This window comes from Cryptomeria japonica, chromosome 11, assembly GCF_030272615.1.
Source record: "Cryptomeria japonica chromosome 11, Sugi_1.0, whole genome shotgun sequence".
In the NCBI taxonomy this organism is placed as follows: domain Eukaryota; kingdom Viridiplantae; phylum Streptophyta; class Pinopsida; order Cupressales; family Cupressaceae; genus Cryptomeria; species Cryptomeria japonica.
In genome coordinates, this window is record NC_081415.1 from 25853152 (window position 1) to 25874459 (window position 21308).

The window sequence follows — 21308 nt, forward strand, 5'->3', positions numbered from 1 at the left end:
TCCAAAAACTTTGTGAACCGCCCTTTCAGTTTAAGCTTTAGCAATGCTGCCTATAAAGCCCCAAGTTTGGTAAAGGACACTCAACTAACAATTGAATCTCACATATAGCTCTCTTTGGGGGCAGCCCCTTAGGTTCTACAAATAATTCATGAAACCTACTCACCAGATCATGTACACCTTGCTGCTCTTTGTAATGTCCCCTTTTAGGATATACCTGATTTTTGCCCAAAAATAACAATTCCAACAAATACAGTTTATTTACAAATAGAATTCTATAATAGAATTACATAATTGTAACACCAATTTAGAGAAAATCCTAATTTAGGTATTATAAACAATATTAATTAATAATAAAGCATTAATATCAAGAATCTATGATCGAATACAAATAATCTTTATTAAAATCAAAGCATCCTAAAATCATTCATATCTGTTTCATATTTTATTCCCAAAGTCAGCCATATTAGGAATCCAATGGAAAAGATTGATAGGATGCCGGGAGATTGTCCTCCTCAACCAAGCCCAAGGGCACGGAATGAGCCTCCATGTCATTCGGTCCCTTGGCCCACAAGTATGGCAGGACCTCTAGTCCATCCATCTTGGGGTTGGCATACTTGATAAGCAAAGATCAGCACTGCTTCATCTTCCTATCAACATTTTACATTGATTCCAAACATGATTGCTGATGGAAATAAAATTAATAATTACTAATCCTATATTTCTTGATGGATTGGCAATTTAATCAAATAAGAGGACTTAAGATCTTCCTATCAGATTTATGTTGAAATAAATAAACAAATACCATAATACTTATTATTTCCCTTATCTTAAAATAAGATAATTGCTGAAGACGCTATTATATTTGCCTTATATATTACTCTCCTTTTCTGTACTTCTCAGTCACTTGATGCCTTCTTCAAATGAGGCTTCTTCTCCTCTTATACCCTCCAAGGTGGGAAAGGTCACATTCCTTAGTCTTGAAAGGATACCTTTTATGCAACTGCTGCCTTTTCATTTTACACCTGCTGCCCCTTCCTGATCGCTGTTGTTAAAGACGATAATTAATTTTTCTCCAAGAAAAGTGCTGATCCTTGTTTATTATTCCTTTGCTTCCCTTATATGGCGATCTGCTATATTTATTATGTTATATTTGCATTATCTTTATTTTCTTATGGTGGCATGCATGACACTCTTGATGAGCATATCTCCCGTATAGTCCTTTCAACTTGGCCCCCTTTTGCTCTTATTTGTCTGTAAACGTCAGCAAAACAAACTTGCCATTAGCATTGATCAACTACTTGGTTTCTGCTGCACTTATTATTGTGATTTGTGTTTTATTCTCAGCTGCACACATGTATGGTTTTCCATCTAAAATCAACCTGTACTGATTAGGCCTCCTCCAATATGTAGCATTTTGAAAGTATAAGTATGGACTGCTAAATATCACTCCGCAGAAATCCAATGGTACTGCATCAACCAACACTTCATCCTTTTAATCAGCACCTGTAATAGGCTACCCTTATTTGCCACAATCTCTTTCCAAACAGTCTTTGAGGGTTTAAGTTAAGCAGTTACCGTGCATACAATCTATGTTCTGATTTTTTCCTTAATGTAGTAATCTGCAGTTTGGTTGATACCTGATGTGTTTGGGGTTTACGGTTTACAGGCATTCATTTCATTCCAGTGTTTAAGCAACAAGTACATTCACAGTTAATTCTAATACAATTGCAACCCAAGCTTATCTTAAAATTATTATTGATTGAAAACTAACACTTCAGCTCAGACATGAATCCTTCATCACAGTCCAATCCTACTACATAGTCCAAAAACTACTGTTAACCATACAACAAAAAATACAACTCATGCAGAACCTGGTTTATTATTGATGATGCTGGCTGTGTCTCAGTTGCAGGCCTGACTCACTGTCACCGAAATGCAGCCACTACTCTTGCACCTGTCCACTCCAGTTGTGGTTTTGGATGGCACATATAACCCAAGCTGGTGCCTTCTTTCCCTCATGACCCTGCTGCTCAAATATCGCCTAACTGTTCCTTTCATGTACCAAACTGAATATCACACCACTAAGACCAATCAAAGCAAGCCTGTTTGCTGGGAGCTGCGCTAAGACAGTTCACTGGTGTTTCCTGGGCGGCACAGATACTACTGTCGGTGCTGAATGTAAACCACACCATTCACTACGTGCATGACTGAGTTATTAACTTTCAGCGCTGTGAGTATTGGGCACACAACTCCAAATCAAGTCTGCGATTCTACCCTGTGGCTGTCATATCGACTAGTAGTAGCTATGCCATTCTCAGCAAATAATCAAAACCATCCTTCTTAAACAGAAATCGAGCTGCAACATTGTTCTATAGTGCTGGAAACTAGAAAGAATACCTGCCTAAGTGCTGTGATTTCTTCCTAGCAGAGCTTCACAAACAGCCTGAAATATTTTTGCCCATTGACTCGTCCAATGCCAATTTGTTTTTAAGAATTTCTCAGACCTGGTCTTTCACAGGCATAAGAAATGTCACACTTGAAGGGTTACGTACCCAAATGCCAGAAAAGACTCCTGAATTTCTCCAGAAATCACCAATTCCAAGGTAACATAATTTCCAAGATACCCAACCAGCATTTAAAGCTCTTATTTATAACTCCATTTGGGCACACATATCATTGCACCATAAATGTGGGATAAAAGAATGTTGTAATAAAATATTAATATCCCTTATGTCTCCAAAATGAAAGGAAACTTTTAATTTTTCCCTTTAAACATTAGTCCCAGCATATATTAATCACTAAATTTAAATATTTAAATTTAACTTAAGGAACTTTTAATTTAATTGCCCAATTAATTAATGGCTCATTAAATTGGCAAACCTGATGAAGAATTAAATGCACCAAAATACTGACATCCAAAAATGCTTCAAATATTACCGAACACCGAGCCACAACTAACTTACTATAAATAGTAAGTATCTGGAAACCCTGTCAAAACACCTCCGATTGGCTTGAAACTGAAATCACCTAGGCCAAATCCTTCACTAATCCCTGTAAAGTCCTGGTTAGCCCTCGGGGCCATGGCAAGATGGGCTAACAACAGATCGCCTCATGTCAGGCTAAAGGTGGGGCATTACAACACCTATCAAAAACTTAACTTTATATTGCTTCATCACCTTGATTTCTACACCATCTTCCAGCCAACCCAGCACATAAGGCTGCAGGTGATTCACTACTTGCAATCCCAATTCATTTATCAAATTCTAAGATATTAAGTGAGCCTGCAAACATGTATCACTAAGTAAGTCTACCTTTTTGTACTTGATGTGGATTTTGATATGAAAGAGCTTTGTCGTCTCTTCTTCCTCTTTGACTTTGTAGCTCTTACCTACCACACATCTCTTTATGCACAGCATGAGATCATCTCATCTGAATTAGAACCACCTCAAATCTTTCCCTTTGTTCATAGGTATTGTGGTGGCATCCTTCTTGTTTCTCCAAGACAGCTTCAAATCTGGTGTAGCCTCCAGCATTTTTCTTCCACATGCCCAACTTTTCCATAATGGGCACACTAAGTTTTGGTCTTCTTATCTTTGTCCTCTTGGACTGTTGTATTAGAATTCTTCTTAACTTTCTCCCTATGCTGTTCATTTTCTCTATTTAAGTCTTGAAAAAAGACACCTTTTTCTTCCAGCTCCAAGTAGTGGACCTAAGCACGTGCCTCATCAATATCTTGAGGATTTGCAATGGGCACTGGTGTATTTATGTGTTCAAACAGCCCACCTAGATGTTTCATCATCACATCTTTTTTTCTGAAAGCTTTGCCCAGTTGAAATGCCATCTTTCGAAACTCACTAGTATACTCCCACACACTTTGTCCTTGAAATTATTGGAACTAATGCCATAGAATAATTTCATCTTCTTTGTAACAAATGAGATAAAACTATTTTCTTAGAAGTTTAAGACTTCAGCGAGATTAGAAGTTTAAGACTTATCAAAACAAGAGCAATTTTTTTACTATCAAGGGCTAATGCATAGCTCGCATACCATGTGAGAGCATGGCTTGATAACTTGAGCCTAGCAAACAGAATCTGTTGATGAGGACTATGGCTGTATGTCGATCTTAGCTTCAGCCTTAAACACAGTCCATAAGGATGACTCTCCATCTGATTCAGTTTTCACCAAATCTTCCTCCTTGTGCAAACTCATTCTCATTTTCTCAACCAAGGCTTGCATGAAGCTTTCAATTCAATCTATCTTCCACGCTGAATTGGAGATCCTAGCCACATCTTCTTGTCTTCTAAACTGGATTTCACTATCCTCCTGGTCTCCTTCTCTAGCCAGTACTCTTACAGCCTATTCCACTGCCTTGTTCTGATCACAGGTTTGTAAGGAACTAAATTTTCACTGCCTCTTGACCTTGTGCATGGTCTACCATGTCCAAGCCCCAATCAATCAACCAAAAACTTTAGGCTTCTATACCACTTGATTCATAAATCATTGGATTCTTAACCCTAAGGAATCATTAGCTATGGATTCCTAAATTAACTCTGCCTCAAAACTCTCAGCAACTGCTCTTGAAACTTTGAAAAGATTAGATCACTTGCAGCACAATGAAATTTGAATGACACAAAGGAAAACAACCATTAACAGAGCACATATGCACAAGAAACAAACAGTGTGATCCAAAGATTCATCTGAAGAAAACCTAAAATGGGTGAAAAACTCAAAGAAGGGTAATGCCTTCAACATCCCGTCACTATCTAGTGTCATTATGTGGACTAATGCCATTTCAGTGGTTTTTCGGAATGTTACGATGAAACCTTCATACTCCTCTACCTCCACTCTACTCCTGCAAACAAAATAACTCTACAAACACCTTCTCTCAGATCAATCAACAATGAGAGTTGTTAGCAGGATACAGAGGGTTGCAAAGCACCACAGATGTCATGTGGGTCATTTCTAAACCCATATATCCATATATACCACTTAAATAGCATTAAAACACCTCTGATATACCAAAATAAGCAATAGAAGTGTAAAATATTGTGATGTCCCCTACTAAGTTTAGGCCTGTTATAACAGTAATTAATTTATTTCAATATACTTATGACTTAAACTAAATTTGATTAGGAGACAACTCTATTTTAGTTCTTTCTTAACATAAAGCAAATCTGTGATGTTCCCTATCTGGAGCTGTCATATCAATTTACCATACTAGATAATTATTTCTATCATCCCTAATCCATAATCCTTAATGCAATGTTCAACCCTTGTTACAACTCAATTTTTAAGGAAGTGACTACGTTGCCAAGCGCTTAGATACCAAACTCAATAGGCTCCCTCAAAGTTTACAGATCCAAGCCCTTACCTTATCTTGGGACTATGCCCTCAAGGTTTATGGGATGCTGATCCCTACCCTATCTTGGGAATCATCTTATTGGCTGGATTTAGACTGCCCCTCTTGGAAACAATTCAGTCCCTTCTTCTTGGATACTGACAGTAGTAACAAGAATTAGACTATAAGCATACAAACTTCTCATGTATTATGAATATATATATGAAATTAAGTATGATAGTCATACATATTGCAGTCTATATTAATATTACTATTAAATTCTGCATAAGAACATTATCAAGCTTCATATATTAAGCATACATATTAAGCAAACCCTCATACATGCCACCAAGAACAAGGATGCTACTGCCTGTAACTTCATAACAGTTCTGATCTGATCTGATCCATAGTTATGTCATTGGATGTCCTTTATATCTCTCAATGTGAGGGAGAGGTCACACTTCTTCATCATGTATGCCTTTTGGCAAGAGATGCACTCTTTCACCATTAGCACCCTTTGAAAGAGTGCAACTCTTCATTATTTCTGCCCTTTGAAAGGGACACAACCTTTCACAATCGGATCTGCACATCTTACTAAAATCAGATCTGCACTTCTGATTTCCAAAAGAATCCCCCTCTCAAATGAGGTTCTCTTCTCCCTTTTATATCTCATGTTTGAGGGAGTCGCAACTTTTCCTTCCATGTCTTTTGACCATTCATGAACTTAATTAAATTTTAATTATATTCTTTTATACTTTAATTTAATTTTTAATATTTTAATTTTATTATTATTATTTATTATTAAATTATATTTCAAAGTGGGGACATTACAAATATTATTGAAACGAAGAAAAGGGAACTTCATGGGAATAAGATAATTAAGTGTTCTTATGAAAGGAGATGATGGAAAGGCATTATGAAAAGGTGTTCAGATGCTATGTAGAGAGGGAAAAGTAAGAGATAAGAGTGTGGAGTAGTATGGAATAGGTGCACGTATGGTGGATGATCAACTATTGATTCCATCAGCTAAGACTTTATTTTTTGGATCAAATGGGAGGTCCCACTTTAGTATTCCATGCCTTTAGCTTCTATTTTTCTCAAGGACTAAAATGTGGCAGTATAAGCTCTCCACTAGAGTGCTCAGTTTTTTCAAATAAATCGTCATCTCACTCACTACAGAAAATTTCTCCTTGTAGAAAAAGCCACTCCTAACAATAGTCAATTCAGTAACCAATATTTTTGAAGAAAATTAATATCTCCTCTAGTTTTGGTGAAGCTTGAATCTGAATGGATGGCATCCACAGAGGAACTTGCATCAGCCTAGTTGTCCAACCACAAACCAACTTTGATGGAACTTAAAAGTCAATTTTAGCCTTCGACAGTTTGCCACACACTAAATTTGAAGTCCTCTACCAAAACCACATGACCCTGGCTTACATTCTATCTCCTTTTCTCCCCACTACAATCTTCAAGAGCTTTCCCCCCTATCATTTGTCCCAAGACAAGTGTTGCAATAGAATTTATCTTCCTTATGGCCCCTAAGTTTGTTTCTTGGAATCTTCCCCACTAAAACCCCCTATAATTTTGCCTCAGATAAGCAACTACAGTGATGCCCACCATAGTTCCCACTTTTTTTCTCAGGGTTTATTTTGCTGGCCTCCCACATTTCTTCTTTAACTCCCACAAACATGTCCACCTTATAAGAATACCTCCAAACCCCTAACAACACAACCCTTTAAAGTTTAAACCCTTCTGAGCATTCAATGATGTGGCAGATAAGAAAATTAAGGAACTTGCTAACGCTACCGAAGACACGAGGAAATGTGATCCAGGGCTCAGAGTGACCAGGAAACAACATAATAAACAAGATCAATTTACTATGAACATAAAAAACTTATGAATGATAGAGTGCATGTAAATGTTATTCAATTCTCAATTCAAGATGCAAGTTATATTCTAGTTTATCTTTTCTTTTAACTATGTATTATCTATTTAATATGATAAATCTGATTATCTTCTTCTATATTGCAGGTGAGAGGAGCATTTATTGATTTCGATGTCTTTCTCACAAATGTCATTTGATATATATATGAAAGCAGGGAGGATCAAGCAATGCCTTTACCGGTCATGTCTTTTAGACATGATCGATCAAGACATTACTTGATCGCACCCTTTGACTATCGTAGCATTTATCAAACGGTGTGTACTTAACAAATCACCAGATACTTAATCGGCGTGACTATCATATGCAAGATAACTGATATTAATCAGTATGTATTAGTTAAGCCCGATAATCAGCAGTGTTCACCATTTAATATATCAACCGATATTAATCGGTGATCATAGTTTAATATATATCAACTGATATTAATCAGTAACCACAGTTAATATAATAACCGATATTAATCAAATTGCATACGTTTATAATGTAAACTGATACCAATCGGTATTCTGTGCTATGAGCATTGATCGAACTTTACAAGTATGATTGAACATATACAAATGAAGAGTGATCATCAAATGAAGGAACAATAGCTTGAAGTTTTTCATCATAGCTTATCGATAGGATAGATGATTGAATGAGAGATTTATCTCTCATTCAATCATTTATCTTACCGATGCTATCATGCATTAACACTCCCTCTTAGCTAGGTAAGATAAATGAAAAACAACATATCAAGCATCACAATTCAAATGATGGTTAGTATTCTTTACACAATCTGACTCTTCAGAAAATCATATCACCTAATCACATGACATGAAATATCACCTAAACACATGATACAAATGTTCATCACATCAATCTTGTGATGACAGGATATCACCTAAGCATGTGATATCAGTATTGCCTAAACATGCAATACTTAAGGATAAACATATGAGGATGATTAAATTCTCATCTTATCCAAGTTGTGGTATGTGCACTAACATCTTATACAAATGTTTTACCACAACATAGTCATGGCACATCCATGAAATACCAGAGATCCAACATGATAACTGGTTTGAACATCATAAGATCATCCCCTTATAATGTCTACATACAAGTGTTCATCATCTTGAGAGATCGTCACCTCTTAGATATGAACCCAGGGGATAAAATCCAAAATGTCCTATCATGACAAAGAAGTTTACACATTAAACATCTTATTGATATGTAAATACAGATTACAAAGAAAATTACCTTTCTATCATACCTAACCCTTTTCTGAAGTGATCAACCTTCACTCTAGCAAGAGGTTTGGTTAGAATATCTGCAGTCTTATCTCCTGTACAAACATATTCTAATTGGATCACATTCTTGTCTACCATATCTCGCACATAGTGGTATAGAATCTCAATATGCTTGGATTTGTCATGGAACACTGGATTTACTGAAAGTTTTATGCAGCTCTAATTGTCACAATGTATGATAGTAGGTTTCATAGGCTCTCCAAACAATCCCACAAGCAACTTCCTAAGCCATACTACCTCTTGGGCAGCCACGAAAGCTACAATGAATTCGGCTTCGGTGGAACTCTAAGCCATAGAAGACTACTTTCTGCTGATCCAGGATATCATGGTTGAGCCTAAACTGAAGCAACACCCTGAAGTGCTTTTCCTGTCAATCACACTTCCAGCCCAATCTGAGTCTGTAAATCCGTGTAGGTCTAGATCAACTTTCTCATATTTGAGACCGAGGTTTAGAGTACCTTGTAAGTATCTCATAATGTGTTTTACTGCAATCAGGTGGATCTCCTTAGGCTCACACATAAACTGACTCAAGGCATTAACTGCATAACATATATCTGGTCTTGTATTTACAAGATACATCAGAGACCCAATCATTTGCCTATATAGAGTAGGATCTGATGGTTGTGATTCTGCTGCTGCTTCCTTAAATTTATGAAGGTTTGTTTCCATTGGAGAGGTCATGGGTCTGCAATTTAGCATTCCAAATCTCTTCAAAATGTCCAAGGTATATTTACCCTGGTTTAGTATAATGCCATCAGTATTCTGCCATACTTCCAACCCTAGGAAGTAATGAAGGAGTCCCAAGTCCTTCATATCAAATTCTTTAGCAAGGTCTTTCTTACACTAATCTATGAGGTGATCTTTTCCTATGATTAACAAATGATCAACATATAAAATTAATATTAGCATATCACCTTTGTTTTGCTTATAGTAGAGATTAGGATCTGCATCATTCTTGGAGAAGCCTAATTTTGAGAGATAGGTATCAATTATTTCATACCAGGCCCTGGGAGCTTGTTTAAGCCCATAGAGAGCTTTCTTGAGTCTACACACATATGACTCCACATCATGAATCTCGAACCCTTCAAGTTGCTCTAGGTATACTTCTTCTGAGATCTCACCATTAAGGAATGTTTTCTTAACATCCATTTGATGAACTTTCCATCCCTTTGATGCTGCAATGGCTAAGACTGCTCTTACTGAAGTGTATCGGGCTACAGGTGCAAATGTTTCCTCATAATCAATTCCTTCTTTTTGAGAAAACCCTCTGGCTACAAATCTAGCCTTATGTTTCTCAATGCTGCCATCTGCAACGTGTTTGATTTTGAAGAGCCATTTTGGAGGTGACAACAAATTTCCCAATCGGCCTAGGAACAATTTCCCAAACATCATTTTTCATAATGGATTAGTATTCTTCAGACATGGCATTCTTCCATACTTGATGTTTAAGTGCATCTGATACATTAGTAGGTTCTGCTCTTGAGAGATTATTCAGGAGAGCGACGTAGTTGGTAAGTTTGTTAGGCTTTTTGCTTTCTCTGAAAGTCCCTGAAGGGGCACCATACTTCTGAGCTTCTTCTACAATTTTGGTGGCCCATAGTGGTCTTTTCTTGAAATTTTCTCTAGGTGGGTTTTGAGTTTTATTTTCATTTTCTTCAAGACTCTCCCTCTGAAGCTCAGGAGCAAGGTCTTCATCTATGCTAGGGGTAGGGATATAGACTTCAGGCTCTAGTGAGCTTTGGGCTCTTTTGAAGGCTAAGTCTTCTTCAAAGATCACATCCCTACTTAATTCAATATTCTTTTGACCAAGTATATAGATCCTGTAGGCCTTGGAGGTTTCACTATATCCTACAAGTATTCCCCTTTTTCCAAAAGGCTCTAATTTTAACCTTTTCTCCTTAGGTACATGAATATAGACAAGGCATCCAAATATCCTAAGGTGGCTGATATCTGGTTTTGATTTAGTAAAAACTTCCTAAGGGGTTTTATCTTCAAGATGGGAGTGAGGACATTTGTTTTGAATATATACAACAGTGCTAGTTGCTTCTGCCCAAAGATTGACATTTAGATTTTGATCAAGAATCATAGCTTTGGCAGCTTCTACGATTGTCCTATTTTTCCTCTCAGCTACCCCATTTTGTTGAGGATTATAAGGTATTGTTAACTTCCTCTTAATCCTTGAATTTTTACAAAAATCTTTAAATAATTATGATGTGTATTCCCCCCAATTATCAGTTCTTAGGGTTTTAATTTTATTTCCTGAGTAGTTTTTTGTTAGTGATTTGAATTCTTTAAACCTATTGAGGATCTCTTCTGATTCTTTACATTTCAGAAAGTAGATCCAAGTTTTCCTAAAGTAGTCATCAACAAATATTACATAATACAAAAATCCCCCTAAAGAAGGTATGGACATAGGTCCACATACATCAAAATGAACTAACTCTAAAATTTTACTTGTTTTCCTAGTACTATTTTGAAAAGCACCCTTAGTATTTTTACCTAGGGCACATCCTTTGCATGCCCCTGAATGATATTGCTTTGACTTAGGTAGGCCTGTGACAAGGTTTCCCATTGATGATAAAGCTCTAAAATTCAGGTGACCTAGTCTTCTATGCCAGACTTCATTAGCATCTGTAGTTTCATGGATTAGGGCTAAGTTGGGCTCTGTGCACAGCTCATACAAGTAGCCTTGTCTTTGACCAATGGTTTTAGCTTTCTTGATGGATGAATTCTTTGGCCAAGCTGGCCAAGCCAACACTCTATTGTCCTTGAAGGTCACTTTGTATCCATTATCCTCTAGTACTGATATGGAGACTAGGTTTCTCTTGATGCCTAGGACATATAGTACTCCTTTAAATTGTAATGATACGCTTGACTTTAGTTTGATGGTGCAGGTTCCAACTCCTCTGACTAGATGTGTGGAGTCACCTCCGATAGTCACTTCCTCATCATTCTCCTCTATCATGGAGTCTAACACTTCTCTGAATCCTGTAATGTGTCTGGATGAGCCACTGTCGATCACCCAGGAGTTAACTTTGTTTGATGCTTGGTTTGTAAGTGTTGAATAGAGTACATACTTCTCGGAGTCATCTTCCCTTTTAGATTTTCCTGTTTTTGCAAATGTGACTTGTTGTTTGGCTCTTTCTGGACATTTGGCAACATAGTGCCCAAATTTGTCACATCTGTAACATTGAATCTGTGAAAGGTCCTTCTTGAAGGTGTTCTTGCCATGACGACCTTTCCTCTTCCTAAGTTGTTTTTGCTTGTTTTTCTTGTTTGAGTTTGTATTTAGAACTTGAAGATCTTCATCTATATTCTTTTGCTTGATTCCTTTCTTATTTAACCTAGATTCTTCTTGGAGACAGTCTGCCTTTAGACTATCGAATTTTGGAAATTCATCCCTTGCACTGATGCCTTGGACGAATGTTTCCCATATACTAGGCAACCCATCTAGAGCAATGAGTGTTAATTCTTTGCTTTGGATCTCATATCCAAAAGTTGCTAGTTCATCCCTTAGGGCTGATATTCGCATGAAGTAGGCATTGACTGATTCTCCTTTGATCATGGCTATGTGATTTATTTCTCTTTTTAACGCCAAGGTTCTACTAGCATTGGATATCTCAAATGCATCTTCAAGTGCTTTGAACATGTTGTAGGCCGTTTCATGTTTCCTTATGATGGCATAATATTATTTCTCACCCCATCAACTATGATTTTGATGGCCTTTTCATTTCCCTCTCTCCAAGTTGTTTTGTCAGGTTCTGCAGTTTCAGTTTTTACAAATGATCGACTTTATTTTCTTTTAGAATCTTCTGAATCCTAAACTTCCATGCTGGGAAGTCATCACCTCCTCCGAGTCTATCTTCAAATCTGATAGCGCTAGCCATTAGAAGAAATGTGACGTTGAATATATGCTTGTTTTGAATTTTCCACAAAATTGAACAGCCTCAGGTTCGATTTAACTATAGCTCTGATACCATGTAAATGTTATTCAATTCTCAATTCAAGATGCAAGTTATATTCTAGTTTATCTTTTCTTTTAAATATGTATTATCTATTTAATATGATAAATCTGATTATCTTCTTCTATATTGCAGGTGAGAGGAGCATTTATTGATTTCGATGTCTTTCTCACAAATGTCATTTGATATATATATGAAAGCAGGGAGGATCAAGCAATGCCTTGACCGGTCATGTCTTTTAGACATGATGGATCAAGACATTACTTGATCACACCCTTTGACTATCATAGCATTTATCAAACGATGCGTACTTAACAAATCACCCGATACTTAATCGGCGTGACTATCATATGCAAGATAACTGATATTAATCGGTATGTATTAGTTAAGCCCGAAAATCAGCAGTGTTCACCGTTTAATATATTAACTGATATTAATCGGTGATCATAGTTTAATATATATCAACCGATATTAATCGGATTGCATACGTTTATAATGTAAACCGATACCGATCGGTATTCTGTGCTATGAGCATTGATCAAACTTTACAAGTATGATTGAACATATACAAATGAAGAGTGATCATCAAATGAAGGAACAATAGCTTGAAGTTTTTCATCATAGTTTATCGATAGGATAGATGATTGAATGAGAGACTTCATTTATCTCTCATTCAATCATTTATCTTACCGATGCTATCATGCATTAGCAGTGCATAGTAGCATTACATTAAACAACATTGACATGGCAAACTGGAAGTGCAAATGGAATTCAATTACAGGGATTTCAAACAGGGTAAAAAACGGCAAATTGAACCCTTAAAAACAACAGTTATTTGAAAAGATGTGAAAAAAACATGAGTTATTGAATAACCCATAAAATGTAGGTTGTTCAATAGCCCAAGTTTTTTTCAAAAAACACCCAGTTTGACCAGATCAAAGGCATGCCAGGTTGACCTAGGATGGCCTAAGGGCAGAGTGCCGATTAAACACAGTTACTTGCATTTTATTTTTGTTTGATGTTTATGTGATAAAGTGTACCTAGAACCAAATCAAATTGCAGAACTGTAGAGCATACAAGTACAATATAATAACTTCCTAGAATTGCAATTGTAAGGTTGTGTTGTGCAAGTTCTGAACAATGATCTTAGAGGTTTATCAACTGAAAGCAGACTATTTTGCCAAAACATAAAGATGGCTTGGCGGTTCTGCTTGCATTTCCCCAAAACATATTATCTGTTTCATCAGTTTCTACAGATACCACTAAACAGTGCCAAGACTGTCAGAGCTATATGACATCAAATACAATTATTTTTTGGACTTTATATTTTGACCACATATGCTTGGGATGATGCTGAAGCTAGTGGTGACGACAGCAAATGGTTTGGGACATCAGAAGATAAACAAAGTCTCAGATCTTCCTGAATTACAATGGAGATTTACTTAGATTTTTCTGTTATGCAGCATATTCCTGTGAGAATTGGTCAGTTTTGAATCCTTTTCAGAAAACTGTTTGATAAGTTAATTAAAATTATGATTTTTAAGACTTGAGTAATAGGATTAGGGCTTTTGTTTCTTCTGTCTGCATTCAACTGATTTACAGCAGAATCTCAAATAAGAGATATGAGTGGAGTTTCTATCTTGTACAGCAAGACGGACAAGCCTGCTATGAGAAGACACCTTCAAGAAGCAGTTGCCGTAGGAAATTAGTCTCTAAGTCTCTGGTAGCAAAACAAGAGAGTTACACTTGGTTCTGATAAGTATTGACTTTACTTTGGAGAAAGTTTAGTTTGAATAATGTGGAGTGTCCCTACTGCTCTCTTCAAAAGGGCCAAGTAAGCATACTGCCTTCAGTTACTCTTTGGCAGAATTGAGTGATCCAGTTTTGCTTTGTTGATCCTGCTTTTGGGCCGTTTGGGACCTGTGAATGACCTAGCTTGCTATTTGATCCTGACATTGGGCAGTTTGGGAACTGAGAGTGACCTAATTTGTCATTTGATCCTGACTTTAGGCAGTTCGGAAGGGCTTCTTCTGAAAATAAACCATATCACTTATAATCCCCAGTCCCTTAGCTTGCTTCATCAATCTTTCTCTCTATTTATGTTATCCTAAGCAACAAGTCAGTAGAGGATGTATCCCAATAAATGGCATGTATGTCTGATGCTATAGGAGAGATGCAAGAAGGAAGTAGTGTCAAGTAGTTTGAGAAAGAAAGTTGTAGTGACATGGACAAGAAGGCAACTTAGAGTGGATGGAACATTTGGTCAAACAATTTAAGTACCTTCTTAACGTTTTCACATTTTCCATCCCTGTTGGTTAGGTTATTCATATAACCAAAAAAATACTTTAGATTATATTTTGATAAGATTCTACACCCTTTTCCAAAATTCTAATTTTGACAAAGGCAGGGAGATTTTCTGGAAACAGCATGGAAAGGAGAATCTACCTCTACTCTTGCCAATTGCATCTCATATAATCTATATGACTTTCTCATCCAAACAATTTTGTATATCCAACAATACGCAGACAATGAGACTCCTCATCGAACATGGATAGACCAGATCCACATTGAACATGGACTTAGCCATGAGTCAGAAGAGATTTTGACCTCAACATCCAATCAATTCCAAGACTGCCTATACTACAATGATTGATAAAAACTGTGGATAAGATGATTTTGAGAAGAAAACGTTCAATAAAATAGAATTGTATGCCACCAAAATGAATGATTGCCATATGGATTATACTGATGATGTAAGAGAACTGAATGAGACCATCTAAATATTTGTTTGATGTACAGGAATTTGATGTATGAGCAAAGGTGAAGAAAAAGGTCATGGATCGGGTAATTCTAGGTTTGTCCGTTTAAAGCTACTTCTGGGACAGAATATCAGATCTGCAGCCAGTCCGAGCAAAAGTCAAGTGGTGTGATTCTATCAATCGAATTCTGGGATCTTGTGAGGAAGACATTTCAGTTGGTATTCTTCTTTGCTTTCATTGTCTTGGAATCCATATAGCTTATGACAATAATGTATATGGGGCGAGGTACAACAGCTCATTTATGGTATAATTTTAGTCATTATCATTTGTTACCTTTGTATGGCAGTGGTTTCATTTGATGTTCACTATTTTACTTCTTTCTGTTTAGGGATGGGAACCCAGTGACAACCCTTTTTTAATTTACCTATTAAAAATTTGATTGTATACTACTGTACATAAAATGAATCACACCAGGAATGATATTTTGATTGAGCTGGTGAGGCTTAAAGTTCAAATTATGGTTTGCACTTACTAAGAGTCCCAACTTCAATGCTCAACTGCGGAGGAAGCCTCAACCAGGGGTCTACACTGGATTGCCAGGGATTGTACGTAACCAAAGGCATCATTCAGCCACAGGTAATCAACAGATGGATGTTGACAAACAGTGTTGAACGGTTTATCCAACAGACTTGTGTCGATTTCAGACAAAATATACCCTAATAATATAGGCACAAACATGCCTTCCGAGGAGCCCAAATTTTAACAAGTCCTGATTGTATTTCTCATGTTTTGATATATTTTTCTCCAATCTTCAATGAATGATTCGAAAAACTTAATAAGTGTACAGTAAGAATGCCTACCTGAATTAATCTGGGCATCCTGCATTCTTTGAACTCTTCCTCCTCTGTATGTAGCTGAACTCCATTTTTCCTTTCCCAGGTAAGCCCCATTATCCAGTTCCGATTTCTGGGCAATATCTGAAACATTTTGTCCAAAATTGATATTATTGAAATGTCAAAACAAAATCTCGTTTCTGCTTCTTCTGTAAGGTAAAAAAACGTGTGGGGGTCAATGAAATCTATGCTTTTGCCTCTGATGTGAGTTGAAAAAACACTGGGTGTTTGTGATTTGTATGTTTGCTTCCCTTGTAAATTAAAAACACAAACGTGACTATATTAATAGCTTTGTTATTGCTTCCGTTGTGAAGAATAACAAAGATATGGCTGTTATGAATAAAAGTTGTTGCTAACAAAAAATGGCAGCTTTGTCTATGCCAATGTTGCCATTAAATACCATATCGATGTTAATAATATGATTTGTATTTGAGAATTAAAAAAACATGTGGGCATTGTTGTTTACCTGTGCTGTTTTGGTCAAGCTCATCGTCCTGCCTGCACGGAACAATCTGTATGGTAGAGTTGCAGAGAACGGGATTGAAGCAGTGCAACCTTCTGAAGATGTTTGAAGATGAGAAGGTTTTTTTAATTGGATTATGTAGAAAACACTTTCCAAGGAGAGCCATGGAACTGGTTGAAGAGATGCAACAGACGAAACAATCGGAGATCAAAAAGGGACTACATGAGAAACACAATCGACTAAATAAAATTCTCTCGATGTTGAATCGAGTGGATGCTTAATTTTTTTAACGATACAATTTTATTTTTCAAGACCACTTACTAAGGTTCTAGGCTATGTTCAACTCGAAAATAAAATTCCTTAAAAGGGGTTTTGCGTATAATTCTAATGGGTATGTCAAGAATACTAGCACTTTCATTTGGTTAGGTTCATAGTAAGATATGTTTTGGATAATATATTTTGTTAATCTTACATTTGGTTAGGTTCGTAGTAAGATATGTTTTGGATAATATATTTTGTTAATATTAAAGGATTTGGTTAATACTCAGAGGGGTGAATCAATATTAACAACAATTTCAAACTTAAAATTTAACCTTTTAAAATTTCATCAATTCAATTATAAAGCAATAATAAACATTTTATCAGTACCAGTAACCATTGTTAATCATTTACTAAATTGATTTATCATGTCTACACATTAAGTGTTCGTTTACCATGCATTAACTGAAAACAAACATAACAACACATAAGAATATTCACCATATGAACACTATGGTTTTCACATGGAAACCCAAATAGGGAAAAACCACAGTAGGAATTGGTACCTACAAATATTTTGCACTCTTTCAGAATGCATCTTGTTAGGAGCCAAGTCCGGTTAGAAGCTTACACTGTTACCCTGTTAGGAGCAGACCCTGTTAGGAGTCACCCGGTTAAGGGATTTGGATAATGAGCCCTGTCAGGAGCTATGACCTATTAAAATCAACCTCGCAAGAGGATTTAACACTCAGATGCAAAGCTACCCGGTTAAGGGATTTACAATGTAAGGTTTGTTAGGACCTACCCGGTTAAGGGATTTTGACTGCTACAATTGTTAGAGAACAGTAGTGAATGATCTGGGTACAGCACTTAACTACTTGCTTGATCAGATCCAATTAAGCTTCAAATCTGCAACACTCTGACAAATCTCTTACACCTTGGTTCGACTTCACACACTTCTCAAAACCACCGACACGACAAACATCAACTGTATTGGCCTAAATAACCTATACAACTTAGTCGGTTACAAAACCCTAAGACTTACATCATAGATCATCACAGATCTTTACAAGTCATTACAGATCATCATATGGATCATTAAAATCACATGTTGGCATGTTTGGCATAACTGATGCAAATGAGTTGATGTTTGTACTGGTAGAGGAATGATGATGACATGATCAGTTATTAGTGTTGTCATTGTTGGCAACCTATGTCAATTAATGTTTGATGATGGTTACAGATGATCTTTGATGTCTGACTTGTTGGATAAGTAATTTGGTCTACTGGATTTGGAATTTGTAAGTCTCACAGGGTTTATCTACAAAACTGAAAATTAGGACTTCAACCAGTAAAAGCAAAGATTTTGATGGAATCGATAAATCAGTGACGGTTGGAAACTTGTGGTTTGTGACATAAGCTTTTATGATGGATTTGTTTACGTTACCGAAATCGCATCCTATGTTGATTACCAGAAGGCATGTTTTGAAATTCTAATGGAGTTGAGCTAAGGTTTTAGTAGGGTTTTCGGACCGGGGATGAATTCACTATACTGGTAATGATTTTTGATATGACGGTGATTGGTGGCAAATCTACATGAAGAAGATAACATGACACAACCCGCATAAATGATTTGAAATGTGTTTTGGCACGGAAGATGATAGAATTTCTTGGGAATGTGCAAAGTGCTTAGCAAAATGTTCTAAGGGTTTGACTTCTGTACATATCCGATTTTTGTGATGGGTTATGAATAATCAACGGTTTATATTGCATTGTAATTTGTTGAAATGATTTGTATATTGATCTTCTATGATCTTTATTGTAAATCCATGATATAATTAGGTTTTATGGCCAACTTAGTTGTTATGGCTATTTAGGGCAACACAACTAATGTTTTATGTGTTGGTGGCATTTGGAGATTGAGTTAAGTCATCCTAGAGAAGATAGAGATCTGTATGAGTGTTGTAGAGTGTGAAGCAAAACTGGATCTAATTTAGCAAGCTGAAAGTGCAAAGTGACAGATCATTTTTCACTATTGTTCCCTAATAATTACAGCAACTTAAATCCCTTAACCGAGTAGGTCCTAAAAGGCCTTTGTCATTTAAAGTCCCCTAATAGGGCAGCTCACAAAAGAGTGTTTAAATCCTCTAACCAGGTTGATCCTAATAGATCATTAATCTCCTAGAGAGAGTGATAGGCAAATCCCTTAACTGGATGACTCCTAATAGGGTCTACTCTTAACTGGGTGTATTGTAAGCTCTTAACCGGGCTAAGCTCCTAACAAGGCGTACTTCAAAAGAGTACAAATTATTGTGGGTACCAATTCCCATTGTGGTTTTTCCCATTTGGGTTTCCACGTCAAAAATATTGGTGTTTAGGTGTGGAATGTCTTTTTATGGTGTTTATGTTTACATGCATTATTTCTGAGATATCGGTTATGATTTGTTATTTATAGTTTATCAGAGATTACTGGTATTGTTATGAAATGATTAAGGATTTGATCTGATTGATAAGATTGATTGGTTGGATGATCAAACTGGTATGACTGATTAAGAGATAGAGATGTTGCAATCATGATAAATGTTTTTTGCAAATCTGATTGAAAGGTTGTTAGATCTGATTGTTGAAGTAAGGATATTTGTTAAGAAGTTTCAGATCTAATTTTAGTTGAATTTGGATTCAAAGTTTAAGTTATTGTTAATACTAATTCACCCCCCCTCTCAGTATTAACCGGATCTTCATAAGATTAACAATTGGTATCAGAGCTTTGGTCCTCTGTGTGTAGAAAAGCTTAACCGCTTGAGGAAAAGATTTCGAGGAAGATAAGATGATGAAGAAAGAGGGTCCGAAATTCAACAAAGATAACTATAAGATCTGGAAAGATAGAATGAAGATATATCTCAAAGGTTTTGGTGCTCAATACTAGAAACATGTTGAAACAACATATGTGGCTCCTACTACTACTCCCTTGACATCGGATGAACTTAAAGATCAGCAGGAGAACATGCAAGCCCTTGAAGCTATTGTAAGTACTTTATCTGATTTTGAATATATTGATGTTCAAAGATTGGAAATCGCACATGAGGTTTGGGAAAAATTGGAAACAATTCATGCAGAAGATGAGCATTTACAAAAAGAAAAGGAGGAAAGCTTAAGAGGAAAGTTTGATGACACGAAAATGTAAGAAGGAGAAAATACTGCACAGTATGGTTAGAGAATTAAAGAAGTTGTTGGTGGTATAAAAGGTGTTGGTGGTAAAATTGATGATGATGTAGTGGTACGTAAAATGCTCAAAACTCTCCAACCTCAGTATGTTATTAGAGTATCGGAAATCCAATAACTAAGATCCATTTCAAAAGATAAGGTAACTGTTGACTCTTTGATTGGTAAGCTTACAGCCTTTGAGATAAATAGTTTTGACAATAGTGTGGTGAAATCTACTAAATCTTCTTTTAAAGCTTATGTTACTGGTTCATCTGCAAGAAAAGAAAAGAATGTATGTCTAAGTCATGAGTGTAGATCTAGTCATGGAGGTAACCGGGAAAGTGAAGATAGTGAAGATCAAGTAATGGAACTTGAAGCACTGCTAGCAAAGAGATTTCCAAGAGGCACTGGTAAGTATAAAAGAAAGCTACCTTTAAAGTGTTTCTCTTGTAGTAAGATTGGTCATATTGCTGCTAACTACCCTAACACCGATAAGAAAGATAAGTTCAAGAAATTCAAAGGGAAAGGCAGAAAACATTGTTATGTTGTAGTAGATGAAGGGGTGGTCGATGAAGAATTTGAAGATGAAGATGACAATGAAGAGATTATGTTCGTAGTTGTAAAGGAATAATTATTTGATGAGAAGGCACTGGTTTCTCATGTAGAAAATAGTAATGAATGGATTATAGACAGTGGTTGTTCACATCACATGACCGAAGACAAGAGTAAGTTCTTAACTCTTAATGAATTTGATGGAGGTGTTGTTAGATTTGGAAATGACTCTCTTTGTACGGTGAAAGGTAAAGGTTCTATTTCTTTGAATGGAAAGAATAATATTGATGATGTATTTTGGGTTGATGGTCTAAAACATAATCTGTTAAGTGTTGGACAACTCAATGATAAAGGATATTTATTTGAGTTTAATGGTGAAATCTGTAGAATTCTTGGAGGAAATGGTGAACTGATTGCTACAGGAAAATAAACAAGAGGTAACTTATTTCATTTAAATTCTAATGTCTCTAGTTGTCTAGTTGAAAAAATGGAAGATAGCTAGTTATGGCACAAGAGATGTTGACATATGCATTTTGATAACTTGGTGAAGGTAAGCAAGTCTAGTATTGTGAGAGGATTACCATATATTGTTAAGTCGAATAATGTGATATGTAAAGAATGTCAAATTGGTAAAATGGCCTCTAT

General features: G+C 36.3%; 1 protein-coding gene across 1 annotated transcript in view; it reads right to left on the reverse strand.

Moving 5' to 3' along the window:
- The window catches only part of LOC131070822 (uncharacterized), a 120407-nt gene extending 103465 nt beyond the window's left edge, over positions 1-16942 (reverse strand). The window contains exons 1-2 of the mRNA XM_058006481.2: positions 16653-16942; positions 16154-16270 (exon numbers count right to left, since the gene is read on the reverse strand). Coding sequence (XP_057862464.2) covers positions 16154-16270; positions 16653-16815 — 280 coding nt within the window. The 5' untranslated portion in view covers positions 16816-16942. The remainder of the gene's footprint in view (positions 1-16153; positions 16271-16652) is intronic.
- Positions 16943-21308: the final 4366 nt, after the last annotated feature.